The sequence below is a fragment of the Pavona decussata genome, unplaced genomic scaffold (genome assembly GCF_977016875.1).
Source record: "Pavona decussata unplaced genomic scaffold, jaPavDecu1.1 SCAFFOLD_64, whole genome shotgun sequence".
Lineage (NCBI taxonomy): Eukaryota > Metazoa > Cnidaria > Anthozoa > Scleractinia > Agariciidae > Pavona > Pavona decussata.
This window is the reverse complement of record NW_028145484.1, coordinates 5,173,901-5,189,002: the sequence shown is the minus strand read 5'-3', so window position 1 is coordinate 5,189,002 and position 15,102 is coordinate 5,173,901. Positions and strand designations below refer to the sequence as shown.

The window sequence follows — 15,102 nt, the reverse complement described above, 5'->3', positions numbered from 1 at the left end:
GGACATTATATCACTGCTGTAATTTGGAATAAGTAAGCACCGCACTAGTGCATGCTTTTATTATTGAAAAAATGTATTTCTAATCTATTTCAGTAATTCAAATGGCATTGAAAATCATGCAGTTATCTTAAAGTAAGATATGATTACAGTATTTGAGATAAAAACTTGACAAGAGCCTATCGCCGTTTGGTGAAGAATAGCTACTACACCTACGGTACGCATTTAATAATAATTAAAAATAGTAAATGAAAATGATGATAGTATAATAAACATAAAACAATGGACCAAACAAACGTTACTACTAGGTGGTCTGACCTAAGAAGAGTTAGCCTCCCACGCTGTCGTTTTAGGGGAGTCATGTTACCCTCCTCGAGGAAGGTAACATGACTCCCCTAAATACGGCAGCGCGGAAGGCTATATAAGGGCCGGTAGCAGTTTAGCTGTGTGCCGGTGTATTCAACAGAACATTGCATAAGTCATTTGTAGTTTTCTTTAAGCTTAAGGCAATTTTTCGAGCATGCTTCCTAAGGTGTTCTGTAGAAAAACAGAACGCCTATACAGGTTATGCTAATGTTATTCACCTGCCCCCTCCCCCCTCCCCTTAGGAAGGCCTGAGACTCTTTAAGGCCATTGTTATGACCCTGTTACGCATTCACTGTGACGTGAACCACAAATGTGTCGCTCAGAGCCGTGGAAGGCAATGAGTAGTTGTTTCCGTAGTCTCTCTCAGGCCGGGCATCACTCTGTCTCAGGCGAGTCTCCTCTTTCCAGCGCCTGCATTGCCAACTTAGCAGCGGTAGTTTTAGCGATTTTATAGTTGGCGCCCTTACCAACAAACTCTCCCCAGTACACTCGCAGAGTGCATTCGATTTTTCCGTCAGGTAATTTCTTTGCTTTGCTGATGACAAAGGAAAACAAATGCCAATAAGTCTATCTGTTACTATTTTCCTCCCACACAAACAACTCAATTGCTGAATTGCAAATCAATTTAAGCGGTGACTAATTAAGTCTTGCGAGTGTTATCAAGTGTAATCTCTGTTTTCGTTTTGGTGTCTTAGAGAGGAAACTCCCGCTCCTTGTTGTTTCTCTATTTAGGTGAATAAATGATACTGCTGGAGTAACATCCCATTCGTTTGGAGGGAGGGGTGGGGGGGGGGGAGAGAAGTAATGATTTTAGTCCTTTCGCGGTTCATACTGGTTCACGCGAGTCTTCAAAAAGCGAAGCGAAATGAAATGTACGATGTTTCTTAACCATTTTACTTCCAGGCTCAGATCTTCACATCTCCGATACCAATTTTCACTTCTGTCTAGTTGAATTTTCGAATAAAATCCTAAAGTGTGACCATTCCAATAAAAGCAACTGAGCAGTACTTTCCTGCTGTGCTGTCGGCCATTGTCCTTGTGGGTGAAACCCCAACGTGTGACCTCTCAAATTGAAACGTATTTGGTGCGGTTAGTTTCTTGATGTTTTACCACATGAAATATAATGTAACACTTATCATTTTTTTGTTGACTTCTTGGCGATGTTTTGAGAGCAAGGCCGGTTAAACTCGTACTAGCCTTTCTTTGTCTTGTCACGCAACGCTCCTCGGAGCGTTGCGTGACGAGAGAAAGGTTGCATAGGAGACTATTAAAACTCGCACACACACCTGAAGTTTAGGTTGTTATCCTTCTCATACACATTTCTGATTGGATTTATTGGAATGTTCTTTGAATAGTGATCTGAAACAAAGGGAACAAACTTTGTTACTTACAACTCTACCAGCTTTGACATTACAAGGAGTTCCCTACTAACGAACACATTGTAAAGAAATGATATCTTCAGTCATGACATTTGTTAGCTTACCAATGTAAGGTTTCATCATGCGGTAGTACACGCCCCAAATCTTGGTCAAATCCATACCGCTGTCCAAAAACACTGCACCAGCAACAGACTCAAAGATGTCCCCCAGGACCTTGGGAGCCTCAATTCCTTCCTCATCTTCTTCAGACACGAAAATAAAGGGGTCTGTAGTGACCTACCAATCAAAAACCAGTCACGTTGGCAAATCAGTGTCTCTTTTTTTAGTAAATATGTCAATCCCAGAGACCTCAGTCTCTTTGGCCTACGGTTGTTCGCCAGGTGAGACTCTTCTGGCGACCAACCGCTGGTCAGAGCCTGAGGACTAGACTTTAGGCACAAGATTGTAAATGGGTCCATTAGGAGAATTTGTACTATCACTAGTCCCGATCAAATAGTCTATTCTTAGAGAGGATGCGTGACTAAACTCACCCAACAAGAGAGCGTTACGTCACGCAAGTCATAATCATTTGAGCAGCACGGATAACGGTCCTACGGTCCTAAACACTGAACAAAGATGGATGGGAGGGGAGAGGGGGTGGGGAGGGGGAAAAGACAGACGGAACTCTTGCAGAACTTGCACCAAATTTTGAACGTTGACCCTCAATCCTCAAGTGCTGCAAAGTGTTTGAGCCGCGTAGCACTCACGTAATGCATAAAAATAGAATGAGATCACGTAACTGAGTCATGCGAAGAATGTTTCCAATCAAAAGAGAAAGCACATTCACAAGATTTTAAGCATTGCGTGACTTATGTAACGTAACGTCTAACTCTCTCACCATTGTCCTTCCTACCTGGCTTTTGTGATTTTGTTTCCTTTCTTCAGCCTCATCTTCCACTCTAGTGATAAAATTCTCGATCGTTTTGAACCACCCTGGTGACTTCTGCTTTAAATACTTGTTATACTCGTATTTGACAGCAATGGTTGCAAAAATGTTGTTATTAACCAAGGCCTGACGAATGTCCGTCAGCTCACCAGGAGACAACTTGGCGTGACGGAAGTACAAGTGTTGCGTGACCAGGAAGTCCAACAGAGCGTCTCCAAGGAATTCCAGTCTTTGATAGCATGGCGTGACGCGGTTGCTGTCGTACGAGGCGTGTGTAAGAGCCTCTAGTAGATACAATTTTGAGCGGAATCTGTAATGAATGGAGTTTTCAAAGTTCTCTAAACCAGACACCATGTCTTCACTGTTGCTAGCTCCTGTCGTGTTTGCTACACGAGGCCAAAATCTCGTGTAACAACCCGGTTTGCTTTGCTCTGCTTTGCTAAGGTCGTCGTTACCGTCAACTTCAGGAAGAATCTTCAAACCAAGGAACTTCATGAAGCGGAGCGCACCGAGATACCCACAGGAGATCAAATACGCTCCTATGAGCGCTTCAATGCTGTCAGCAACTGACTTGTCCGCTATGACTTGCGTATTGCCCTTAGATGTGTTAGGGCCACTATCTTGTGAGCCACCTCCACCAGCCAGCTCGTCGACTTCCATTTCCTCAGCTACAGCACAAGAAGTATCGGTATCGACATCCATGACTGCATCACCTGAGCCCGTGATACTTTCCTGCGGCACTTCCCTGAATTGACATCCCGTGGGGCACCAGTTATCACGTGCTAGCTGCGTGCACTGTTGATACCCAGCCAAGGTCTTCTTGGCGGCTGCACGGTACAGCGCCAGATTACTGATCTGGTTTTTCTTTCGCTTGGTCAGTTTCCCCTCGTCTTTATCTTGATAGCTCATGAAAAGGTGAAGAGACACCGCCAGCTTCAAGAATGCGTCTCCGAGCATCTCGAGCCTCTCTAGGTTAAACGCGTCTCCACTGTGAGTGGTGGTCAGGGCTCGAAGGACAAGAGCGGAGTCAGGATGGTCGACTGGACCTCGGCTGTCACGAAACAAAGACTTGAGGTTATCGTCATCATAATCATCGTCGTAATCATCATCATCATCATCATCACCATTATCATCATCATCATCAACATCATCATCATCATCATCAACATCATCATCATCATCATCATCAACATTATCATCATCATCATCAACATCATCATCATCATCATCATCATTATCATCATCACCAAAGTCATTATCATAATCAACGACATCTTCGTCTTCGTCACTGACATCGTCATCATCATCATCATCAACATCCATGGCTACTTCTGCAGCAGCACTGCTGCTTTTGAGGTGGAGAAGACTCTTTTCATCACTAGTACCTTCAGCACCAATGGCAGGGAGACTGGATTCATCTGTGTGGTCAGGCACTCCAGCGATCATGCTCTTGACATCACCAACAAGTAGAAGAGTGTTGACACGGTGCAGAATAGACGGCAGCATCAGGGAGACACTGAGAAGAGATCCGCGGATAGGCAGCACATCACACAACTCCGGAACAAGGTGAATGGCTTCACGCTTGCTCTTGGAAAACAGCTTTCTGTCCACTAAAAAATTAACTCTACCGGAAATGTCTTTCACTTCAATGAGAGGCTGATCCTTGTCAGTAATGCGCTTCCCATAGTGCTGCCGGAAGTAGCTTTTGTAGGTTTTGGCTTTGGATTTGTCCGGAAAGGCGGATAAGGGAGAGAGACCATGGCGCACTTTAAAAACAGCGAACCTTTGCTTAGAATCCACGTAGTTTTTACTGACCACCATGTCCTCCTCAATTCGCACATTTCTGCGTGACCGCGCCAGGGAATCCTTCAAACGCAAAGCATCTTTCATGCTATCAAAGTCCACATCACGTCCATTGTTCTTCACTAGAACGACAAAGTAACCGTCCGCTCTACCGTCTGCATGTCCGGGTTTGAATTTCATGGGTTTGCCAAGAATGTGGCTGAACAAAAAGCAGTGGAATTTCTGAACAGCTTTCAGGCTCTTTTTGGTGACCTTGTCACATGGCGGTGAGCTGTGACTACTCAGAGATACTGTGACTTCACCGTAATCAGGATACAGTTTGAATGATCGCACCTGTAGATTGAAATAAGTACAGCGAATAAGCCTTTAATCAAAGAACGTATCGCTCAATAAATTTCATTCCATTTAAAGCAATCCCATTTCATTGCATTGTGCATGCTTTCGGTGCATAATTCCTCGGAAGCGAGCGGTTTTGTTTCGAAGCTACACTCGGAGAAGAAATAATTGGTCGTTTTCTCCTAAACAAGCCACAGGGCACAGATGAATCAAATTTGACCGTACTTTCGGCTAAATTATCCTTGAATAAGCGCATTGTATTGATTCCTCTTTCAAGGAAGCTCAGAATACTCTAAATCTTCAGTTATCCAGATAAAAACTATCATGATTGACGAAATCAAAAGAGAGATACCGGGCGCTTTAAAGAGGATTTATGCGTACATAGAGTAACTACATGAACGTGGCCGAATGCCAGATCTTATTAAGCGTTTGTTGAAAGAGACGCCACATACTGTACATAAATGACTCTGGGCGTATCACCAGTAGTTTACGGCACTTTGAGCCCCCGTTTTCGGAAAGCGTAACTTTCGGAAAAAGTCCATTTCGCCCTAGACAACCTTAAGGGGGAGTTACAACTGAACGCCATTTTTCCGCCACTTGACATGGCTTTAATGGAAATATCTCGTTCACGTTTCAAGCAATCCAAACACCCTATCATCATATCGTGAATCTGTGTTGTGAGGTATTTTGTGAATTTTTGGGTGATTTTGGGGTATATCTAGGAGAAGCAGTTTTTCTAGAAAGATTGGTAAAATTAAGAAAATAAGAAATATTGAAGATTTAGTTAAGTTTTAAAATTGGAATTTGTAGGTAATAGTTAATAGACGGATACCAAGTTAGTCCACAGCAACCTGGAGTGCTCTTGCGTGGGTATCAACTGTCTGATAGTGTTCCAAAAATCATTTTCTTTCCTCTATCCCTTCTTAAAACCTTTTCCAATTTCCTTCAAATTTAGGTGTATTGCCCCCTTTCACGTGCGAGTTCTGAACCAACTTTTGTCGTACCCTCACTGCACTTTTTCTCACGCAACTAAAAGTAAGGCTGTGACTTCAAAACGCAGCTGTAAACCAGTTGCGATTTCAGCGCGATATCGCTGAATGTTTTCCGAGAAACTCTGTAATTTAGCATCAAGTTTCAAACATCTTTAAAACCCTTGCGATATTTTAGGATCTCATTCAGTCTCAAAACAGCCAAAGTTAGAGTCAACTTATACACCAAAACAAACAGCATCTCAGGGAAGCTATATTCGATAGCTTCCATTAAAATGGTCGGCACATTTAAAGTTTAATGGCCACAATTGATTTTATTCACGGGCAATTTCCGCTAAAAAACTTCCTAAATAGGTACGAGGATTATCTAGCACTAACCGCTGGAAGTGGAACATTTGTCAACAAGCCGAACTTGTGGCAGGCGTCATTCCTGAAGAATCGCGCACTGGCACCCAGATCTTTCGGGTGGGTACGTTTGGTGATTCTGATGCTGATGACCGTGAGGTACTGGGGCTGCCCTTCCTGAACCAAGCTGCCGATGAACACGTTGGGGATCTGGGTAAAAGAAGAATGTCAGTGGAATATCGTGGAATATACACTGGTTGGTATCCTAACACCTGTGAACATCAAACAAACAAAACCCACATCTTGCCAAACAAAGCAATTACAATGACTCGTCAGAACTCATTAATACCAGAGACAGAAAGCATGCGACCAGTGCCAAGCGTGGAAAAATATTCTGGATTTGGTTTTGGTGTTGTATCAAAGTATAAAATACTGGGACCTTCCTGCCCTGAGCATGTCTTTCAGAGTCGTTTGTGAGACAACTCAAAGACAATTCTGAATGAAAATCAGAATCCCCGCTGACTTTTTACTGGCAGTTCTAATTATTGCAGCGGGCAAAGAGATCGTGCCTCGTCGCTAACGAAATGTCAAATTAGTAGCTACAAATTTTGCCAGACGGCAATTGCCTACCTTCCTCTCATAGATTCGCTTTCGTTTCTTTGTTCCCGCTTTCTTTCCACCGGGTTCAGTTTCTTCTTCTTCCGATTCACTTTCCTCGTCCGATAAACTGCGGACTGGTAACAAGTTGTCATCAAGCTCGCCAATCCTGTGAAGCTCTTCGCAGGCAGAAAGTGCAGCAGCCATTTTGGCGAGGTTCTTTTGTGGCATGAGATCACTCTGTTGAAAAACAAAGCCGGAGAGATATCGTCAGCTTCAAGAAAACGGCTACGTTTTAGGCCATTGACTAGAGGTTCCAGATTGAAAGTGAAGTGTAGCCACATGTATAAGCCTAGTGAATTGAACAAGAATGCTTTTGGTTCTTCTAGCTGATGAAATGAATGTTGCCATTTGAAGGGCATATTTGCCGTTGGAAATCTGAATAAGGCTGTGAAAGATTTGTGTAAAAATAGAATCCCGCCAAAATAACTAGACTATTTCAAAGTACGCAATGTCGTCCATACATTCATATACGTCCATACTCTTTTGTTCTCTTACGGTAATTACTTGATTTCTATGAGACAATTTTGTCAAACAGCTCTTCAACTGGTAACGATTAAGGTAACGGAGGTTAATAGTTTAGTGCAAAGCCTAACAAACGGTTTGTCACACGATAAAAAGCGATGACTTCTTTCTGTCTATTCTGCTTAAAAGAGCAATGATATAAAAATACTGTTAAAATAAAACTGACGGATAACCTTAACTCCACATAACTTAAGGTTCCGTTCTTGATGTATTGTTCAAAGTCTTCAACAAGCAGATAAACTCGAAATTTGCATGATAACGAAATCCGCTACATCTAGACTTAATGTTCCTGAGATAAGTTCCCAGATGTCCCTCGAGAGCCAACCTCAAATCCGAAAAATTACACCACAAATGATCACGTGCAATTTTGACTAGATCCAGTTCCTAGTCGTTTACAACAGTTCTGCTCTTTCTGCTGGGGGCTGTCTTTGCCCCCCCTTTAAATCGATCTCGACGACTAGTCTTTGAGACCTATTTGCAGCTTGTCCCAATACATTCGGGCGGTAATTTTCCTTCTATTTACTCTAAAACGTTTTGCCTTCTCACTTTTCGCCCTTTGGCTTCCTCATCCTCAGTAAGAAGAGATGTCCCAGTAGCGGGATGTACACTTTTTTTTTTTTGTATAAAAACCTTTTTCATAACAACGTTGAGGCTGAAATTAACTATTATCCAAGCTGAGAGCCTGTTTTAAAACTGAGAACATTTTTTTAACCAAATGTTTTTTGTAAAGCCAAATTTACCGAGAGTTCGCTGCCTGGAAGTCTTGTACCCAGCGCTAGAGTACATATAAGCCGTGGAACAGAGCATGCCACAAGCAACTTTTCACCACATTACGGCATATATTGCTATTTGATGGAAGTTTTGGTCATGTCCGCATAGATTTATTGTAAAATTATAACAAGTAAATTAAAAATATCTTAAGAACTTTGTCAGGCTCAAATTGTCAAAAAACTAAGAACGTTTAGCCTTAGCCCCCAAATTTGACGTTCTTATAAAAGAAAAAAAAAGGTGTGATCCCGTCTTTTCCGATCCACGAGAATTATCGATAGTGCACGTCAGAGTTGCTTAACGTGGGAGAAGCTGAAGAGCAAACATGCCATACTTTTGCGATTCAGAAAAAGCCGTCTGTTTCTATCAAAGCATGACTCTGTCAGACAATGCAGTGGCAGTCAAGATTAGAATCAGATCAAAGGCTTTGCACTCACAACAATAGTTTTACGGAGTTGGCAGTTTGTGGGCATTTCCAGTTCACACACGAAACCATCTCTGTGCGACTTGTAGTTGTACACTGGATTAAGATGAGTGAACCTGTCACCTGGTAGCTTGGAACAGTACCTGGAAATAAGCCAAGAAAAACGACATAATGTTTTACCTCAAAAACCAAGTAAAGGAATATGTAGAGAATGTTTGGATGTTAATTGTCAGGAACGTTTTACCAGGTGGTCTTGTCCACCCTTCTTAAGCTTAACAAATTTCTTCCTGATTTGTGATGTGGTGGGCTCAAGCTGTGAGAGATGCTCTGGTTGCAATTAAAATTGCTGTGATTGCATGGTCTTAGGATAGTGTCTTGAGGGGAAAGTAAGGACGACTAGAAGGCCTAAACAGTGGAAATAGAAAGCAGATATGATGCTGTGACTGGGATATTGAAAGAGTAGTAATCGAGGATAGGGTAGTTAATGTATGCATGGAGATGGAACATTGCAGACTTTCTAATATGGACCTACTTGTGCGAAGGGTGATGATGATGATGATATCCCAAAACTGGAGTGGATAAAACACTGGAGCTTTATGTTTCCTGAAGAAAACTTTGAAAAAACTTTGGTGAATCGGAGCTAAAATGCATTGAGGTCGGTTAAATTCTGAGGCCTTCAAATTGTTAAAAAAAAAACTGAACCATCATTTTTAGGTTTCCGTCGATAAAAAAATATGTTTTTTGTTCAAAGTAACACTACAAATTTACAACATTGCCCCTTTAAATGAGAGTGAACTGCAGAAAAAGGAATTAGTTTGTTACCGGGCTAAGAGAGAGAGACTGCCACTCATGGTCACTCTTGCACCAGTCTTTGTTTCATATGGAGGCAACAACTGGTCAGCGTCAGCTGCCTGGTCGCATTCTTCTTCAGTTGGTTCCTTGCGGTCGTGGCATCTCTCCAAGAGGGAGTGTTCAATTGCTCGCATGATCTGAGGAATTAACAGTAAATTCTATTTTGCACCCAATGCTGGATTAGGACTGGAGCTCAATTAATCCCAACAGTTGGGAGAATTGGTTAAAAAGGTAAAAATCCCTGCATTTTCAGAAAAGATGCTCATAAGCACAAGTAGTCAGATAGACAACAATCGGCAAAACCAAGTGAAGACCAATAAACAACAAGTTCATGAACATAAAGGGAAAGGATAGACAGAATTATTGTAAGTAGGACCAATAATGTTAGAGACAGAACTTCATAGTAATTAATGTATTATTTTCCGCTAGTTCCAGTTTACAGAAAAAGTACAAGAATTAAATCCTCAGATTTCCGTGAGAGTTGTGAGTTGTGTGCTCTGCATCGTATCCAAAACAAATTCCATGATTACAATGAAGCTTATTAAACAGGCTTTTCTTTGTAGTGCCATTACACACCCTAAATAGATCTATTAGGATAGCATCATATTAATGATTAGTAAGGGAGTAAGTATTAATAAGTAATAAATAATAAATAATAATAAAAAATAAATAATAATATTATTCATAAGTTTTGATTAATTTAACTATTGTGTATAAATATGCAACATTCCCATATAAAAGCTGCAGTGAGGTAATGAATTTGAACTTAAATTCAAAAATTTTTCCCACCATAGCTACCAGTTTGATTTCGTTACAACTGGATTTGCTAGAACACCAACAACGACTTTATTTTTGACAGAATGTTACAGAGAAACATATCTCTCAGATGTGTGTAATGTCCGGCTCCAGAAGGTATCCATACTCACCCCATGGAAGGTCATTGGAAATTCTGAGCGGGAGGGGGTATGAAAAACAAAAATTTTTAAAGAAAAGTATGGAGCTAAACTGGAATTTCTGGAGGGGTGGGGTAGGGTGGCCTCAAACCAGAAAAACTTCGGGGCAGGGGAGGGGGGGTGGTATGGATATTTTCTGGAACAACACAATGCTAATAACATCATCAGTATGAAATGATTGTGAGCCTTCCAAATTTGGACACTTATCTCCATTGCCGGCAAGGGAATTTTCTGTGCTACAGGAATGTTACAAATTAAATAATATAAAAAATTGACCGAGTAGCCATTTATTCCACTGAATTTTCATTTACTTAATTTATTAGTGAGAGACTATGAAGGATGGATAAGTTACCTCCAATTCACCTTCCTTTACTTCCTTCTCTTTTTCATCTACAAAGATGTAATATATGGAGTCTCTTGCACGGGCTCTACCCTTTGACTGGAGATAGGAGCAGACGTTATCTGGAAAATCAAAACGGCAAACCACGTTGCACTCGGGAATATCTAAGCCTTCCTCAACAACATTAGTTGCAATCAGCAAGTTAAATTCATGTTTCCTGAATTGTCGCAGAACTTTTTCTTGCTTTTTCCAGTCCATTTCTGTTTCTTTGGAATAGCCAAATCTTTGAGTGCCCATACCATGGCCAATGACAAACTTGCTTTTGACAAAGGCAAGCTCATGATCTTGTTTAGCAGCAAAATTGATCTGCTCACTGAGGATAACAGCTGTCCATCTTTTCTCAACGAAAACAATGCCACAGAGTTTGCTTTCTTTGTCAGATTCTGTAGAGAAATAAATTTTATTTATTTTATTTTATTTTATTTTATTTTATTCACCACGACATACATTCATAGAAAGTTATAGTGAATAATAGAATTAGATCTTACATAAGTTTACAGTGAATAATAATAGTAAAAGAAGAAGTAAGAAGTGGCGAGGAGACCTCAAGAAACCCCCAGGCTCATACTAAGAGGTCTCCTTGGCGATATGTTAGGACTGTAAGACTAGTAAAGACATAATGTATTATTCATAAAATATTATTTTATAACTACTGAATAACTGTTAAAATGAACAAAGCTACTTCTTAAAAAATATGCTTGAAATTGATGGTAACAGACATCATGGTAATTTAGTGACTCAATGACATGTCACAAACCACTGCCATATTGTATTTCTCCCAATTTACATCAACAATGCTTGGATGATAAAATTGGCTAAAATATCAACTCTCACCATTGTACATGGAATTCCCATATTTTTTTAAAACTCTTAACAGCTTCTTCAGCTTGGGCATGATGCAGCACTGTCTATAGCCCTCTGAGACATCGCTGGCGGTTGATGTACGTAAGTAATTATGGTACACATTTTGCAGTTCTGTCAGCCTGGTTGTCATCAAATTACAAAGCTCTTGTTCCTCTCTGCTAACATGAAACAACTGTGATCTCTCTATAAGCAAAAAAATTACATATTAGAATTTTCCAATAGAAACAGACTGAAATTATCTTTGATTATTGTGTGAGCTCAGGGCTACGAAATAAGCCAGAGTGGATAAGAGATTAACTGTCAGTTGTTACAAAAATGTAACCACAAAGGTACATTCTTTATGGCCTATGAATATTGAAAAAATTAAATTGATCAATTCCACCTTTTTCTTGTTCATAGATCAAGCTTTTCCTATAACTAAGGCTTTTAAGAACCTGATCTGTAAAGATTTATGACCATGCATGGATATTGTTGATAATAAATATTATTACTCACATTTTTGTCTATTGTTAGTTTCCAAACAGTTTGTAAAAGGAAACAAAATATATAATTTCATAACCCTTTTCTCTTTGTCAAGACAAGGGGTTAAAAAAAGTCTATACAAATCTTGTTTTCGAGACCAAAAAATTGAGATTGAAGTCAGCAAAGAGCATAAAAAGTGGAAGTCTCATTTTGGCCTGTAGCAGTTTAAAATAGTGTGACTTATTAATTATTGTATCATGAAGGTAAAGTTAATTTGAGTACTGATTTAACAGCGGTCAAGATAATTTTCTTCCTAGACACTTAAATATGCCTCCTACTGGCCCATCTGTCTACAGTTATTTCACTGCAGCTGAAATGAGAAGGTATGATCTAGTGAATGAATTTCTATATTCATTTTTTTTCTGCAGAGATTTAAATATGAAAAACCCTGCAATAAGTGAAAGAATATTTCCTATAATATTTACATAAACTGACATAAGTTTGATTAACCTGGCCCTGAGCTAAATGGGTATATGCATTTGATCATGTATTAGACAAAAAAAGTTAAAAAAAAAAGAAGCCCTAGTACTAAATAATGCATTTCTTTAACCTTTAAAATAATGCTGAACACTTTTTCATTGACTGAGCATTTAGATGGATAATTTACTGTAAAACTAAGAAAATAATTGTGAACACTAACAACTTATTTCTGGAATGTTTATTGTTCTGTGACCAATCAAAGTTGAAATCAAACCACAAGAAAAAATAAAACGCAGAAATAATTACTGTTACAACCTGTGGTTTTGTTATCTCAATTATCTGATTGGTAAATTCCTTCTCAACGCTATTAAAAATCCATAAATATTTCTAGTGTTCATAGTGTACTACTTTCACACTTATACCTGAGCTCTAAGTTTCCTGGGGCTGCATATGACCCTAGGATAGCTTGGATGGCTGCCTCTTAGCAAAGGAGATGTTTATAATTTACCAGGAGTAACTTACAGTTTTTAAAGTTTCCATACCTTCAAGGCCTTTGACAAAGCATTCTGCTAATCTGTTGGCTGCCCAGGGCCCCAGTTCTAATAATGCCTCTTCACACTCTTTGAGTTCAGGAAGAAAATCTATTCCTGACCTTACAACTTTTTGAAGATTTTTAATTAAGATATTTAAATCATTGTTAATCCTGTTATTTGAAAATGTCACAACTTCTTCCCTTGGCTTGGCAGCATACTTCTCAATCTCATCATCTTGGCTCGTCTCACATGTCGCCCTCAATGTGCACTCCAGGTCTCTTATTTCAGATTCTATTTTCTGCACTTTTACTTTTCTATGAATCACAGCAGCTGTTAACCCCAAGACTTTAGGGCAATCTTCGGTCTTGCATCCATTAAAAAATTGCATTATCTGCCTGTAAGGATGTTTCTTTTTAGCATGGTGGCATTCATCGAAAATCAGCAGATTCACTTGTGAAAGTTTGATGAAGCTATGGCTCAGAAGATTGAGGAATATCTGTCCTGTCATGACTAAAACACTGTTTTCATTAAACTCTTTTTGCCAGACATCTTTGTCCCAGAGGTCCACTCCCATCTCTCCTACATAATGCTTGACCTTCAAATCTGTGTGTTTGGCAATGACCTTGGCTTGCTGGATGGCTAAAGGGACTGTGTAAACAATATAAATATCATGTTGTAAACCCCATGTTTATATATACTTTGTAAGGTAAAATACACCTGTTGAATATTGAAGACAAATCATTTAAAAATAAACCAGAATAGGCCATTTTACAGTTGTGTGTTTAGTGACCTGGCCTTGGATTGGAAGCGAGGCTGGGGGTGACCTTGTTTTGATACAAACCTCACTGCCTTTCATATGTAAATACAAACTAGTTAGTATAAGAACAGCATGATCTACATATGAAAAGCAGTGAGGTTTGTATCAAAACAAGGTCACCCCCAGCCTCGCTTCCAATCCAACGCCAGGTCACTAAGTACACAACTGTAAAATGGCCTATTTATGGAACCATGCCATAATCGTATAAAACCAGTCTACACGACAAACTACAACTCAATCTTAAAATAAACGGGTAACAGGCAAGCTTTAACGCTTGGAAGCAAGAACTATATAATAAAACGTAATTTTTCATTGACCCAACTTTGTGCACGTCAAAACACATTTGGATCTGCCGCCATATTGAGACCAGTTCCCGCCCTTCCCCTCTCCTCTTGCCCAGATAATCACAAAACTCCACACCCCACCCCAGCAGTATTATTATAAGGGAGTAAATGAAACTAACCTGTAGTAACGAGGAAGAAGGTTCTTTTCCCTCTCTTCTGGAAGGCTTTTCTTACTTGGTGACCCATCTCCTTTATCAGCATGACACTAATAAACGTCTTTCCAGTCCCTGTGCCGAGACAAACAATCGTGTTCCTTTCCTTGGCTCGTTCAAGAAGTTCTACTTGGTACGGGCGAGCACTCATTCTCACTTCCGGCTCGGGTTCTGTTTTGCTTTCGATTTCGGAGGCTGACGAACTTTCTTCGCTTTCTTCCTCTTTCATGACGGTCACTTGGTCTAATGAACTAAGAAAAGCATGGTTGTCCAAATGTTAAGGTTCGGTAAAGCAAGGAAATCGAGGAGTAAGCCTCGATGGGTTTCACATACCGGCGGGAGATCAGTGGAAATCAAGTGACTGCACTGCTATGAAAACTTATTTTTTTCTTACCCAGGAACGAGAAATACCTCTCTGTTAAAAGGAGCGAATATTCCTGCTGAGCAAACAGCCCAAAAAATGCTTCCGTAAGCAAAAAGTTTGATGAAAATGACGTCACTGTTTTTCCGAGAATTTCGAAGACAGCTGGCTTCCCGGGTGGTAAGCTTTTGATGGTTCACCGGTCAGCTGTTAAATTTTCCAGTGACGCAGTCGTGTTGATAAAGTGACCCTCATTCTAGCCACACTGCTTGTAACAAAGAACGACCCTATCATAGTCATCCTCGGAGACCCAGGGGCAGATAGTTGGGTCAAAAGGAAGTCGAAGCGGCTGAGTTTACAAGAACGAAAG

At 40.2% G+C, this 15,102-nt stretch overlaps 1 protein-coding gene across 1 annotated transcript; it reads right to left on the bottom strand.

Moving 5' to 3' along the window:
- Window positions 1-723: 723 nt before the first annotated feature.
- On the bottom strand, window positions 724-14,991 carry LOC146478686 (endoribonuclease Dicer-S-like). Its single transcript, XM_085112277.1, has 12 exons — window positions 14,339-14,991; window positions 13,068-13,706; window positions 11,554-11,766; window positions 10,672-11,102; window positions 9,337-9,503; window positions 8,528-8,657; window positions 6,771-6,977; window positions 6,174-6,350; window positions 2,635-4,803; window positions 1,847-2,018; window positions 1,650-1,722; window positions 724-898 (listed from the first exon to the last, which is right to left on the bottom strand). Exons 1-12 carry the CDS (start codon window positions 14,598-14,600, stop codon window positions 739-741), a joined length of 4,800 nt encoding a protein of 1,599 aa, XP_084968403.1. The 5' UTR covers window positions 14,601-14,991; the 3' UTR covers window positions 724-738.
- Window positions 14,992-15,102: the final 111 nt, after the last annotated feature.

Excerpts from the sequence above, each read along its gene's own strand:
- LOC146478686 (XM_085112277.1), bottom strand. The coding sequence starts at position 14,600 with ATGAAAGAGGAAGAAAGCGAAGAAAGTTCGTCAGCCTCCGAAATCGAA. Across the intron at positions 13,707-14,338 it reads CTTCTTCCTCGTTACTACAG|TCCCTTTAGCCATCCAGCAA; the intron begins GTTAGTTTCATT and ends TTGTTTACACAG. Across the intron at positions 6,978-8,527 it reads AACTCCGTAAAACTATTGTT|AGTGATCTCATGCCACAAAA; the intron begins GTGAGTGCAAAG and ends GTTTTTCAACAG.